At 41.0% G+C, this 14,611-nt stretch overlaps 2 protein-coding genes and 1 non-coding gene across 3 annotated transcripts; 1 reads left to right on the top strand and 2 right to left on the bottom strand.

The window, feature by feature from the left end:
* Positions 1-290: 290 nt before the first annotated feature.
* LOC117386471 (GTPase IMAP family member GIMD1-like) lies at positions 291-3,942 on the top strand. Its single transcript, XM_033983831.2, has 4 exons — positions 291-352; positions 1,982-2,141; positions 2,472-2,734; positions 3,059-3,942. Exons 2-4 carry the CDS (start codon positions 2,006-2,008, stop codon positions 3,350-3,352), a joined length of 693 nt encoding a protein of 230 aa, XP_033839722.1. The 5' UTR covers positions 291-352; positions 1,982-2,005; the 3' UTR covers positions 3,353-3,942.
* Positions 3,943-4,239: 297 nt separating this feature from the next.
* On the bottom strand, positions 4,240-13,957 carry LOC117386364 (aminoacyl tRNA synthase complex-interacting multifunctional protein 1-like). The gene is made up of 7 exons (XM_033983718.2): positions 13,883-13,957; positions 9,153-9,247; positions 7,542-7,655; positions 6,506-6,649; positions 6,188-6,384; positions 5,958-6,129; positions 4,240-4,514 (listed from the first exon to the last, which is right to left on the bottom strand). The coding sequence occupies exons 1-7, from the start codon at positions 13,912-13,914 to the stop codon at positions 4,348-4,350; spliced, it is 921 nt and encodes a 306-aa protein (XP_033839609.1). The 5' UTR covers positions 13,915-13,957; the 3' UTR covers positions 4,240-4,347.
* On the bottom strand, positions 11,501-11,583 carry trnal-cag (transfer RNA leucine (anticodon CAG)). Its single transcript has one exon. It is a non-coding gene; the product is annotated as a tRNA-Leu (tRNA).
* Positions 13,958-14,611: the final 654 nt, after the last annotated feature.

Here is a 14,611-nt window from a genome sequence, read left to right as displayed (position 1 = left end):
CGTTCTGCTCTACTACTGAAAATATATTATACTATATTAATATCTCTGAAGTAGAAGTACAAAGTATTGGTCTGTAAAACTACTTAAGTAAGAGTAAAAAAGTATTTGAGTGTGAGTAAAAATGGTAGGAAGTGATGTCGTCTGAAACAGAAACGAGCCTCTGTTCTTCCTCTTATCTCTAACTCCGAGTCGTTAATCATCTGTGTGACTTTTTTACAGCTGTGGCCTCTGGAGCAAAGGCTCATGGGAAAAAACCTGGTTACACATTAACGTGTTCCTCCCATCACGAAGTAAATGTCCACAACGCACAAACGAACGCCAGGGTCCAGACGCCGCTTCATCACCTGCACAGGTAGGACTCAGGTAGGACTCAGGTAGGACTCAGGTAAGACTCAGGTAAGACTCAGGTAAGACTCAGGTAAAACTCAGGTAAGACTCTAGTAAGACTCATGTAGGACTCAGGTAAAACTCAGGTAGGACTAGGGAAGACTCAGGTAGGACTCAGGTAAGACTCAGGTAAGACTCAGGTAAAACTCAGGTAGGACTCAGGTAAGACTCAGGTAAGACTCAGGTAGGACTCAGGTAGGACTCAGGTAAGACTCAGGTAAGACTCAGGTAAGACTCAGGTAAAACTCAGGTAAGACTCAGGTAGGACTCAGGTAAGACTCAGGTAGGACTCAGGTAGGACTCAGGTAAGACTCAGGTAGGACTCAGGTAAGACTCAGGTAAGACTCAGGTAGGACTCAGGTAAGACTCAGGTAGGACTCAGGTAAGACTCAGGTAAAACTCAGGTAAGACTCTGGTAAGACTCATGTAGGACTCAGGTAAAACTCAGGTAGGACTAGGGAAGACTCAGGTAGGACTCAGGTAAGACTCAGGTAAGACTCAGGTAAAACTCAGGTAAGACACAGGTAAGACTCAGGTAGGACTCAGGTAAGACTCAGGTAAGACTCAGGTAGGACTCAGGTAAGACTCAGGTAAGACTCAGGTAGGACTCAGGTAGGACTCAGGTAAGACTCAGGTAAAACTCAGGTAAGACTCTGGTAAGACTCATGTAGGACTCAAGTTAAACTCAGGTAGGACTAAGGTTGGACATAATGAGCGAGAGAGTTTCATGAACAGATCAACTTTGTTACTTGAAGATGTCAGGACAGTTCAATAGATTCAATTAAAGGTTCACTATGTAACTTTTCAGATGGGGGTCGGTCACCAGCTTCTCCTGCTTCTCCTGTTTTTCCTGTTTCCATGGAGATACTATCACTTTGTCTCGAATGTTCCACTGTTTGGCAGTAAACATATTTATAGAGCATCTCTTTCGGAGCGGGTGCCCTGGTCCTCCTCTCCCCTGGTCCTCCTCTCCTCTGGTCCTCCTCTCCCCTGGTCCTCCTCTCCTCTGGTGCTCCTCTCCCCCGGTGCTCCTCTCCCCCGGTGCTCCTCTCTCTCCCCCGGTGCTCCTCTCTCTCCCCTGGTTCTCCTCTCTCTCCCCTAGTTCTCCTCTCTCTCCCCTGGTGCTCCTCTCTCTCCCCTGGTGCTCCTCTCCTCTGGTCCTCCTCTCCCCCGGTGCTCCTCTCCCCCGGTGCTCCTCTCCCCTGGTTCTCCTCTCTCTCCCCCGGTGCTCCTCTCCCCCGGTGCTCTTTTCCCCCGGTGCTCCTCTCCCCCGGTGCTCCTCTCCCCTGTGGTACTCCTCTCCCCTGGTCCTCCTCTCCCCCGGTGCTCCTCTCCCCCGGTGCTCCTCTCCCCCGGTGCATGTCCATATTTTCATCACGCCATTTAGATCTGCAGAGTAACAAAAGCGTGGAAGGGCATCTGACACACCTGTTTATATGTATTTTTGTGTCTCCAGTAAAGTTTCACTATTGCATGAGTAACTTGAGAGCTGATTGGTTGAGAGACAAAGATCGCAGGCTGTGATTGGACGATAGTTTTCTTTCATCCTGTTACTCCATATTTTTATTTTATTTGTTTTTATTTTATTTTGAAGGAACCGTCGGCGTCTTTGATCCAGATGTCTGTCCGAAGTCTCTCCAAACCCGTCGTTTCTGAAGTAAACAAAGATGGCGGCACGGAAACACTGGCGCTAAGTGTGCTGTTGCTAGGCGGACGGCAGAGTGGGCGGAGCTCTGTGGGGAACGCTCTGATTGGTCAGTGATCGTAAATTAATATGACGTAACTGTTGAGTTTTTATGGAAAATGATCAGCTTTGTTTTGTTTTCTCCGCAGTTAAATATTTGTCATTGTCGTTCCATTGACTGGAATGTTCCGCAATATGGCATTAAACTTATCTATTTGGCATTTATTCATTTTTACTGCTCCAAAATAACCTCGAAAAACCTGCATTTTTACTATGGAACATTCCAGGCAAAGCTATAACTCGCCATGGAAACAAGAAGATGACCCTCCACTAGGAAAGTTTCACAGTACAGCTTTAAATATCAAAGTTTTAATAAAATATATACTGTGCTCGTTTCTAGGTGGTGCTGTTTTCCGCTCAGGTCCGGGTTTCGGCGGAGTCTCCGTCACCTCACGTCCGCAGCGCGTCTCCCGGACTTTCCCGCGGTACTTCCGACGAAATGGGGCGGAGTCACACCTGTCGCTACGGGTGATAGACACGCCTCCCGCTAAGCCCCGCCCGCAGGAAGTACGCGCATTCTGTCCCGACGGCGTGCACGCGATCGTGATGGTGGTGAGAGCGGATCTGATCGGCGAGGAAACACAACTGGAGAGGGAAGCAGAGGTAAACGAGATGACGGAAAAGCAATGTTACATCTGTTTTAATGTCTTTAATTAAAGCCCTACTGCGTAACATTTTTGATTGGAGCTCACAAAGTTACTAATCAGTTCTGTGGAGAGGTACGGCCGCACACAGTAAGAATACATGTTTGTTTTAATGAGGTTTTGAGCAGTAAACCCTAATGAAACCATGTATTTCATTTCTGCCCTATTTATTGTCTGAAATGTTCCATAGTAGGGCTTTAATATGCATATTTTGGTACCAATTGACTACAGGAATAAAGGAAGACGGGAGGGCATCTGACACACTATTTTTGCATCTTTTCAGAGCCTTTTTGGTCCAGACTGGTTCAAACACTCGCTTCTCGTCCTGACTCACGTCGACGATCTGAAAGAGGCGGGGCTACAGCCGTCGCTCTTCCTCGCGCAGGCCCCTGATTGGCTGAGAGCGCTGGCTGACAGGGCGGCGGGCGGGGTTTTGTTCGTGGACAGCGGCTCTGATTGGCCATCGCTCACGGGAGAGCCAATCAGAGAGAGAGTTTTAAGTCTGTCTGCGAGAAATCACCATCAGACGCTCGCTGTGATTGGACTCGACGTGAAAGACGGCGCTCGACTTTCATGACGTGTTTTTATGTCGATTTTTGGATTGGGAAACAAAACTTATATACCGTATTTTTTGGAGTATAAGTCGCGCTGGAGTATAAGTCGCATCAGCCAAAAAGTGCATAATAATTAAGAAAAAAAACAAACATATTTCACGTATAAATCGCACCTGAGTATAAGTCGCACCCCCGGACAAACTATGAAAAAAAAGCGACTTATATTCCGGAAAAAAACGGTATATTAAAACATTCCTGGAGTTGCGTTTTGTTTCAGAAATGGAAAATATTTACACTTTTTTTTCTAAATGGCTAAATTGATTAAACATTCTATCTCATCACTTTTGACCCCCGGACTCGACGCTTCATTCATAGAACCACAGTTACATAGTTAACCTTCTTCTCCTGTTCTCCTGCTTTTCTTGAACTTGACGTTGCAACACTGGAATTTTCTTCATTCTGGGACAAATAAAAGTTCTCTTATCTTGTTTTACCCAGGCCTGTCACGATAACGCATTTTTGAAGTTTGACGTATCGCAGAAGTGAATATAGACGATAAACGATAAAACGGAAACTAATTTACGCCACTGTCAACAAAAAACAAAAAAACAACAACAGCAGATTTAAACCACAAAAACTATTCTAAATCTACAATATTATTAAAAAAATATCATGAAAAACAGCAGAATTAAACACTTTAGTCATTAGTTTGCATCTGTAATGAGCCATAGATGTTATAAATTCAAACTTTTACGGCTTAAATCTGATCATAAAGCCAAAAAATAACCAAAAATGTCCCAGTTGTGCAAAGAAAATTAACTTAAGATAAATGCTGACCCTAAAAATTACTGTTTCAGCTTCATATACTGAACGAAAAGGCGATATATGAGTAAAAATAACCATAAAAGTAAAGAACGCCGATGGAACCTGCCAATGGGTCATAATGATTTTTAATTCTCACTGTATTTTTACACATTTCCACCTCAAATCCACTGTTCGGTTTTAAAACTGTTTGTGTTTATCTGATGGAACAGTTGATGAGAGTGGGCGCTCTGCACAGGCCTTTCCCTTTGACCTCGAAGCCGCAGCCTTTGTACTGAGCCACGCCCTTCGAGTCCACGCACAGGTCGGGCTGCAGACGCTCGAACACGCGCTCCTTCGACGGCAGCTCTTTGTCTGGTTCACCTGGAAAAAAACAGACACTTTTTGAATGCGATTTTGTAAAATATGTCTCTCAAGTTCATCACAGACTGAGTAAAGACGCGACTGAGCGAGTGTGACGTCATCCACGGCGTTCAGCTCCAAATGAAGCTAATCGAGGCTAGCAGTTATAGCGGCTAATCTGGAGCAGAGTTTCGTATTTGGGATTCGGACCGCGAGTGTCATAGCAACCAAAGAGCCAATCAGGAGCGAGGCTGATGGAGGTAACGTCGCTTCCCGCCCACATCACTGGTTTAACAGGGAGCGGGCGCTTAGCAACGCTGTCAATCAAACCTGTTGCTAACGCTAACGGGAGCGACTACGGGGAAAGAAGGACCTGATTTGTCTGTTATTAATGTTCATGTCTTGATTTACAGACACAATAGTGAAATAAAAACTCCAGGATCATGTAGAGGGTTAATACGAACATTTAAGACGAAAATGACGACAGCAGCAGAGACAGAGAGAGGACAGTTTTACCAAAACTCAAAAAAACTCAAAATAACAACAAAAAAAACCCAAAAAAACAATTCAAAATAAACAACCCAACTCAAATCAACTCAAAATAACAAAACATATGCCAAAAATAAACTACTAACTCAAAATAACTCAAATATATATATATATATATATAAAAAAAACAACTCAAAATAAACAACTCAGCTCATGAAAAAAAAAAACAAACACACACAAAAAAAAAACAAACAAACCTCAAAATAGCTAAAAAATAATAATAAAAAGAGCCCAGAATCATGCAGAGGGTTAATACAAACATTTAAGACCAAAATGACGAGTCTGACAGCAGCAGAGACAGAGAGAGGAGAAGGTTTTCACAAAACAAAAAATAGACAAAAAAACTCAGAATAACAAAAAAAACCCCAAAAAAAACAACCCTCAAAATAAACAACCCAACTCAAATCAACTCAAAATAACAAAAAAATAACAAAAATAAACAAAAAAAATGTATTAATAAACTCAAAATAACTAATATATATATATATATATATATATATATATATATATATATATATATATATATATATATATATATATATATATATATATATATATATATATATATATATATATATAAACAACTCAAAATAAACAACTGAACTCATGAAAAAAAAAAAAAAGAGCCCAGAATCCTGTAGAGGGTTAATACAAACATTTAAGACAAACAAACATTTATACCAAAATGAGTCTGACAGCAGCAGGTACAGAGAGAGGGAACACAGCTTTTCAATAGAAAGTGAATTGGAGCCAGAGTCGATGGAGCAGGAACGTGGCGGCGGCTAGCAGGTTAGCTCTGTCCATTTGTATAAACAGTCTACATTTTTTATGTTTTTAATCATTTGTTGAGGTTGTACCTGTTGTAAATGTTTGTCATAGTTTTTATATCAGTCAGATACTGATGTTTGTTTGTACCTGGGAAGTTGAGGAAGGTGATTCGATCCCCGGGCGTGGACCCTGGGGGCGGGGTCAGCAACTCGATGCAGTCTTTCGATTGGCTGCAGCAGACGAGACGCGCCTTCGAGACCACGCCCCTCAGTTTGCGGGCTTTGACGTTACAGATCAACACGACCATCGCTCCGGGCAGCTACGATTAAAACCCGTGAATGAAATATACAGTTATGTCACGGGTCACCTGTCCTCACCTGGTCCAGCTGGACGTTGGGCCCCAGTTTGCTGACCACAGCCCTGGGAGCGGCCTCTCCGACGTCTACTTCCTGTATGCTCAGCGAGTGGGCGTGGTTTCGGGCGCTAAGGACACGCCCCACCCTGAGGTCCAATCGTGACACGTCCAGACGAGGCTCCACCCCCAACAGGAGCTCACTTCCTGTTCCTGATCGGACTGAGACGACAAAAACAAACGTCAGGGGCGGAGCCTTTCACCTTTTGACCTTTTCACCTTTTTCTACATCGTGAAGATTTTTTTTTTTTTTAGAGGATTAAGGATTATTTTGAGTTCTGACCTCTCCTGTCTCCTCTTTTCCTGCGCTGTCCGTCTCTTCGATCCTGCGCAGGTTGATTGACAGGTGAAGCGGCGGGTGAGTCTGAGGAGGAAGAGGCGGGGCTTGTCTGCTGAGGGGGCGGGGCTGGAGAGAACAACGCTTTGGCTAAAAAAAGCAACAAAACATAACTGAAAATTCACGTACGTGGAAGGATAGGCAGAAAACGGCGACACGAGTACAAGGGGAAAACACGAGGGGAGTTGAGTTAAGTGTCTTGCTCAAGGGCACAACAACAGTATTAAAATGCGGGAGCTGGAATCGCACCGACAACCTGCGAGTCAGCGGATCGAACGCCAAAATTATTCTTGTTTACATTGAGAGCGAGATTTGACCCGCCAAACTTCAGATCAGTGGGTAAACGCTCTACCAACTGAGCCACTGTTGCCCCCTAGTGTTGAAAAAAGATTTTAACGAGCAATTTTAATTTAGTTTAGTTTCAGTCCGTGGTGGAAGAAGTACTCAGTTTTGTTACTTATATATTTTAATGTTGGTAAAAGTGCAGGTACGGAGATAAAAAGCTGCTAAAGTAAAAGTAAAAATATATACTAAAAAAGTACTTCAAGTGTCACAGTTTTATTAATTTATAGAGTTAAATGATTACAAAAATTAGATATATTTTGGTCGCAGTAAAAATACAAATCAATTTCTTAACTTTTCTTATAATTTTTTTGTGTTTTTATTTTTATTTTTTCTCGGACATGGTAAAAATACTTCAACAAATCATATGAAAAGTACTTTTTAACGTTTCAGTCCTGTTCAAAAATGTAGTAGAGTAGAAAGTACAGATACTACTCTCGAATGTACTGAAGTAAAAGTAAAAAGTATCACTGTAAAATGTACTTAAGTAACGCGCAGATACTGAAAAATTCTACTTAAGTTAACTTTAATTTAGTTGTTCATCCAAAAACTGAGACTGAAAGTGAAAGTGAAAGTGAAACAAAAAAAACGTGACACATTAAATCCACTTTTTGGACGTGTTTTTGTGTTTTTTTCAGACCTAATCGTCTCCTCTGTTTGTCCTGCAGTTGTCCTCTCAGATCCTCAATGTCCTTTTTCAGTTTGGCGTTTTCCACCAAAAGTTTCTTCTGCTCCCGAACCGACGACTGCAGCACTAAAAACAACAAACATGTGGTTAGGACGCGCCTCGCAGCCAGAGGGTTTCAGGTTCAGTTCTGTTTTTATGTGGCGTTTGCATGTTCTACCAGTCGGTCTAAACGTCAGCTGCTTTTTTATGGATCTAAACTGTTTTCTTCTCCACATCTCAATCAATAAAACGTCTATCGTGTCCAAACTTTGAGGTGGAAATAATTATATATATATATTTTGAACCATTAATATTAAATGGAAATTATCTATTTAATTATTTTTATTTTTTTTTACATTTTATTGCAAATGGATTTCACCTTTCAAAAAAAAAAAAAAAATACAGATTATAAATATGAAAAAGTGAAGATTTTAACTGTGGTTTTGATGATCACGATAAAATAAATTCACATTTTAGAATTTATACAGAAGACAAATAAATTAAAGAAATAAAAAATATACAATAAATAAAAGAAATAAAACAAATACAAAAAATAAAACAAATACAATAAATAAAACAAATAAAACAAATACAATAAATAAAACAAATAAAACCAATAAAACAAATAAAAATAAATAAAACAAATACAACAAATAAAACAAATCAAACAAATCAAACAAATAACCTGCACTAATGTGAAGAGTGAAATTGAGATCTGGACTGTAGGAAATAAACCAGATTTGGCTCACGCTAAACATCACGCTAAATGTCACGCTAAACGTCACGCTAAACGTCACGCTAAAGGTGAGAGTCTGTTAGTCGTGTCCTCGTACGTTTCTTGTTAAAGTTCATAACCGAGAACGTCTTTTCACACAAAGATCTCAAACTAACCAAACTCAGCATTTTCTTAGCAAAGCAAAGTTAGCATTTTCTTTAACTCTATAGCGTCGGATGCTAACGTTGGTGTTAGGCTCACGGTTGCGGACTTTCCGTTACCGTAACTCCACAACCGATCGTGCCTCATGTAAATCCAAACGGCGTCTCAAAGCAGAGGCATGAGGCTCTTTAAATATGTCACTGTCATTACGGTAATGAGCTTACGTCGCCCTCGAAGACGACCAATCAGAGCGCAGGAGCCGCCGGGAGTTTCCCAGTCAGTTAATCAATGAATCAAAAGAAAAAATATGGATGGATGTGTGAAATAGAGGTAGTTGTGTGAAATAAAAGTGCAGTACATTGTGATACTTCCTTTAACATGATTTTTACGGCTAAAAAAATAATAAAAGTCTGGGCGAGCTGTACTGGTCTATAATGTGCTCAGTCCTTAAAGGGTTAATCTCGTCTGTGCCCTCTGCTGCCATCTTCTGGTGAAATATAACGCTGCTTGTAGATGTTTATTTTACTCTGGTCCACACAGAATTATCTTCATTCCAGAGGCCAGTGGACACCTTTACACGTGCCACAATTAGCCCGCGGGCCGTACGTTGGGTCTGCCTGATGTAGACACTCGACATCAGCGTGAAAGCGTAAAACATTCGGTAAAGTGAAACCAAACATAAACGTGAAAATGGAGTTTATTCTCACGGGCTTTCTCTCTGGAGAGCAGGGCCTGAGTTCTGATGTAGTCCATGATCTGAGCCCCATCGTCCGGGTCCAGCTTCATCAGCGCCGCCGCGAAACTGGACAAAAAAAACAAGTCGATTTGACGCGTAAATGTACTTCACACGTAATACTATAGTGCGCTGAGGTGTGAAGCAGTTTAAATGAGGCTAAAAACAACAGCTGCTTGAGATTTTCACTGGAACTGCAGCTGGAGTTTGTCGCCTTAAATGATATGAAAAAAAAAAGTAATTAAAGAAACAAAAGTAATTTAAACTCCGCCAATCTCAAGCCTCATGGTAACAATAGTAGTAGTAGTAGTAGTAGTAGTAGTAGTAGTAGTTTACGCCAGTTTACTTTATTTGTATTCATGCGTACATCTCCTACCAGTAGCAGTAATAGTAGTAAATGTAATAGTAGTAGTTGTAGCAGTACTAACAGTCATGTGGTAGTAGTCATAGAAGAACCAGCAGAAGTAGTAGTAGTAGTAGTAGTAGTAGTAGTAGTAGTAGAACTGATAAAAGTGGATTAAATATATTCACAGGCTTCATTCTTTATGAGGAGAAAGTATTAAAGTACTAAAGTATTAAAGTATTACTGTTGTATATATTTTCTACCTCTAAGTATTTTATTTTATTTTTTAATCTTTTTTCACTTTGTGCTCTTATTTATATTTGTGTTTATTCAGTGTGTTTTATGTTGTACTTTATCACCGCAGTAAGTTCCTAATTCCTACGATGGAAATAAAAGTTTTGTGATTCTGATTCTGATCATTAAAACAAACCAGGACTAAACCAGGACTAAACCAGGACTAAACCAGGACTAAACCAGGACTAAACCAGGACTAAACCTGGACTAAACCAGGACTAAACCAGGACTAAACCAGGACTAAACCAGGACTAAACCAGGACTAAACCAAGACTAAACCAGGACTAAACCAGGACTAAACCTGGACTAAACCAGGACTAAACCAGGACTAAACCAGGACTAAACCAGGACTAAACCAGGACTGAACCAGGACTAAACCAGGACTAAACCAAGACTAAACCAGGACTAAACCAGGACTAAACCAGGACTAAACCAGGTCTAAACCAGGACTAAACCAGGACTAAACCAGGACTAAACCAGGACTAAACCAGGTCTAAACCAGGACTAAACCAGGACTAAACCAGGACTAAACCAAGACTAAACCAGGACTAAACCAGGACTAAACCAGGACTAAACCAGGACTAAACCAGGACTGAACCAGGACTAAACCAGGACTAAACCAAGACTAAACCAGGACTAAACCAGGACTAAACCAGGACTAAACCAGGTCTAAACCAGGACTAAACCAGGACTAAACCAGGACTAAACCAGGACTAAACCAGGACTAAACCAAGACTAAACCAGGACTAAACCAAGACTAAACCAGGACTAAACCAGGACTAAACCAGGACTAAACCAGGACTAAACCAAGACTAAACCAGGACTAAACCAGGACTAAACCAAGACTAAACCAGGACTAAACCAAGACTAAACCAGGACTAAACCAGGACTAAACCAGGACTAAACCTGGACTAAACCAGGTCTAAACCAGGACTAAACCAGGACTAAACCAGGACTAAACCAGGTCTAAACCAGGACTAAACCAAGACTAAACCAGGACTAAACCAAGACTAAACCAGGACTAAACCAGGACTAAACCAGGACTAAACCAAGACTAAACCAGGACTAAACCTGGACTAAACCAGGTCTAAACCAGGACTAAACCAGGACTAAACCAGGACTAAACCAGGTCTAAACCAGGACTAAACCAAGACTAAACCAGGACTAAACCAAGACTAAACCAGGACTAAACCAGGACTAAACCAGGACTAAACCAAGACTAAACCAGGACTAAACCAAGACTAAACCAGGACTAAACCAGGACTAAACCAGGACTAAACCTGGACTAAACCAGGACTAAACCAGGTCTAAACCAGGACTAAACCAGGACTAAACCTGGACTAAACCTGGACTAAACCAGGACTAAACCAGGACTAAACCAGGACTAAACCAGGTCTACATCAGCACTAAACCTTAAAGTCATTCATTCTACTCCAGGACTAAACTAATCAGACCCAAACCAAATCCTGAGACTAAATGTGCTCCTTTAAATAATCTCATTAAAGTTGTGTGTGTGATCATTTAGCCGAGCGTTTTATTTCACGTTCCACTTTCACAAACCGTTGGACTAAACCGTTTTTTTCTTCACATTTATAAAACTTGGGTCGTCGGTTCATTTGATGACGTCATGAGGTCACTCTACATTTTGTGACCCACAGTGAGTCTGAAACTTACTCAAAAGTGTCTGTCAGAAGTGGGATTCGAACCCACGCCTCCAGGGGAGACTGCGACCTGAACGCAGCGCCTTAGACCGCTCGGCCATCCTGACACGAGGAGAGGAGTGTACTGCCCCGTGTGGACACAACAGGAACTACACCAGCAGAAAAAGTAACAGCCCGATAGATGGAGTAGTGACAAGTAGTACAGGTAGTAGCAGCAGTAGCTTGATTGTTGTAATAGTCACATGTAGTAGCAGTAGCAGTAGTAGTAGTAGTAGTAGCAGTACAAGTAGCAGTAGTAGCAGTAGCCCTGTAGCTGTAGTATTCACGTACAGTACCAGTAGCAGTAGTAGTAGTAGTAGCAGTAGCAGTAGTAGTAGTAGTAGCAGTACCAGTAGCAGTAGTAGCAGTAGCCCTGTAGTTGTAGTATTCTCGTGCAGTACCAGTAGTAGTAGTAGTAGTAGCAGTAGTAGTCACGTGCAGTACCAGTAGCAGTAGTAGTAGTAGTAGTAGCCCTGTAGCTGTAGTATTCTCGTGCAGTACCAGTAGCAGTAGTAGCCCTGTAGTTGTAGTAGTCCCGTGCAGTACCACTAGTAGTAGTAGCCCTGTAGTTGTAGTATTCTCGTGCAGTACCAGTAGTAGTAGTAGTAGTAGTAGCCCTGTAGTTGTAGTAGTCCCGTGCAGTACCAGTAGTAGTACATGTACTGTATGTGCAGCAGCTGTTGGTCTGAGCTCAGCTGCGAATCTAAAAATAAAACGTCACTGAAACACAACACGAAACTCACGACTCTCTCACCAACAAAATACTGCAGTACAACACGAGTACAGTACACTCACCACACAGTAAAAGTACATGAGTCCAGGCAGGATCCTTAATGTAAGAAAAGTTCAAAAAAGTAGTTGTAGTGATGACGTTTTGCTGCTCATCCAAGCCCACGACACTCACTACTCACTACAAGTACTTTTTTTGAACAGTTACTACAAATACGGAGACGTAGTCGTGCACAAAGTTAATCTCAGTTTTTTTGTGTTTTTTTCTACATGTTTTGATACTTTTGTACTACATTTGTTGTGTATTTTTGCGTGTTTTGCTTTATAACATCACACTTTATATTGCACTTTAAAAAAAATGTACTTTATAAATAAATTTGGTTTAATTTGACTTGAGAAATAACTACGAATTTTACTTTACTACTTGACTACTTGTACTTGTACTTCAATACCCATCCACCCAGAGCCGTGTGGTACTTTATTGGACTGAACTGGAGCGTAACAATCGACACCTGTTTGAACAAATGGCACAAAATAAACCTTGAATTCCCAGTCGCTTGGAAACACAAAACTGTTCTGCCTCAGGTTTTTACACAATATTTTTAGATTTTTTTGTCATAACTTTGATTTTTTGTTGTTATTTATTTGCTTTGTTGTTATTTATTTGCTTTGTTGTTATTTATTTGCTTTGTTGCGGATCTTTAAACGTTTACTGCATTTTCTGGAGTATAAGTCGCACTTTTTTTCATAGTTTGGCCGGAAGTGCAACTTATACTCAAATAATATTTATGTCACATGTGTTAGCAGCAGTAACAGCAGTAGTAGTAGTAGTAGTAGTAGTAGTAGTAGAAGTAGTAGAAGTAGCAATAATAGTAGTAGCAGCAGTAGCCCGGTAGTTGTAGTAGTCACATGTAGTAATAATAGCAATAGTAGCAGCAGTAATCATAGCAGTAGCAGTAACAGTAACAGTAGCAGTAGTAGTAGTAATAGTAGTACTAGTAGCAGCAGTAGTAGCAGTAGTAGTAGTAGTAGTAGTAGTAGTAGAAGTAGTAGTAGTAGTAGTAGAAGTAGAAGTAGCAATAACAGTAGTAGTAGCAGCAGTAGTAGTAGTAGTAGTAGTAGTAGTAGCAGTAGTAGTAGCAGTAGTAGTAGTAGTAGTAGTAGCAGTAGTAGTAGCAATAGTAGCAACAGTAGCCTGGTAGTTGTAGAAGTCACATAGAGTACCAGTAGTAGTAGCAGTAATAGCCGTAGTAGTAGTATTAGTAGTAGTATTAGTAGTAGTAGTATTAGTAGTAGTTTTAGTAGTAGTCACATTTTTTTTCATATTGTGTCCGGGGCTGTGACTTTTACTCAGATGCAGTTTTTATGTGAAATATATTTTTGGCTGGTACTTATACTCCAGAAAACACAGTACATCCCACGAAAGGTCAAAGGTCAAGTATTAGCGCTCTCTGACAAGAAAAACACAACATAAAGTCTAAAATAAAACATTTAAAACACTTTGCCCCATCTCAGTGCAACACAGAGGACGGGAGGGCATCTGACACACAGCAGTACTTAGGACGGGAGGGCATCTGACACACAGCAGTACTTAGGACGGGAGGGCATCTGACACACAGCAGTACTTGTATTTTGTACCTGGGGTTGATGATGTCGTCTCCTTTCTCCATGTTCTTCAGACGTGTGTGTCCTTCTCTCCGTCGCCCTCACACTGGCCCACACCTCAGCTGTGCCGCTCAGTCTCACACAGAGGTCAGAGGTCAGCCCCGCCCCCTTCTCCTCCCGCCCCATAAAACAACAAAAACAAACATGGCCGCCGTTCATATTTTCATAATAATACAACAAATTACCACAACTACTGCATGTGTACTTTTGGAAATGACGCGGGTGTAACTGATTCCACGGAAACACAAAGTTAAAGCCGTACTTCGGAACATTCTCCATGGAGATAGATGCGTTTTTATGTCATTTTGTGGAATGTTTATAGCGAAAGGAACAATATTTCTGTGGAAGGTTTGTGGAGATGCGAGCCCAAACACAGTGAGGACTTTGAAAACATCCACTATGAAAAACATGTCTATTATTGTGAACAAAAAGTTACATACTGCAGCTTTAATATGTGTAAAATGAGGTAAGTTTGGTAAAGATTATACCTAACTTTACATATACATTGTTTTCATTGTCTTAATAAACCAGTCACTTCTCGGCTTGTTGTAGTTTTAAAGTTACTTCACGATATTTCATTAAAGCAACATTGTGTAACTTTTCTGGAGGATTCAACACTGGCTCGAGCTGCAGTAAAGTCTGCGCTGTCTCTCGGAGGATAGACGTATTTAATGCTATATTGTGAAACATTTCTAAGCAAAG

The sequence above is a fragment of the Periophthalmus magnuspinnatus genome, chromosome 18, assembly GCF_009829125.3.
Source record: "Periophthalmus magnuspinnatus isolate fPerMag1 chromosome 18, fPerMag1.2.pri, whole genome shotgun sequence".
NCBI classification, from domain to species: domain Eukaryota; kingdom Metazoa; phylum Chordata; class Actinopteri; order Gobiiformes; family Gobiidae; genus Periophthalmus; species Periophthalmus magnuspinnatus.
This window is presented reverse-complemented; position numbering and strand designations above follow the sequence as displayed.

What these genes read in the sequence shown, in the direction of transcription:
- LOC117386364 (XM_033983718.2), bottom strand. Translation starts at nt 13,914, where the DNA reads ATGGAGAAAGGAGACGACATCATCAACCCCAG. An exon ending in GCTCTCCAGAGAGAAAGCCC is followed by an intron (nt 7,656 to 9,152) that starts GTGAGAATAAAC and finishes TGTTGTTTTTAG; the next exon opens with TGCTGCAGTCGTCGGTTCGG. An exon ending in CACCTTCCTCAACTTCCCAG is followed by an intron (nt 4,515 to 5,957) that starts GTACAAACAAAC and finishes GTTTTTTTCCAG; the next exon opens with GTGAACCAGACAAAGAGCTG.
- LOC117386471 (XM_033983831.2), top strand. Translation starts at nt 2,006, where the DNA reads ATGTCTGTCCGAAGTCTCTCCAAACCCGTCGTTTCTGAAGTAAACAAA. An exon ending in TGTGGGGAACGCTCTGATTG is followed by an intron (nt 2,142 to 2,471) that starts GTCAGTGATCGT and finishes GCTCGTTTCTAG; the next exon opens with GTGGTGCTGTTTTCCGCTCA. An exon ending in AACTGGAGAGGGAAGCAGAG is followed by an intron (nt 2,735 to 3,058) that starts GTAAACGAGATG and finishes GCATCTTTTCAG; the next exon opens with AGCCTTTTTGGTCCAGACTG.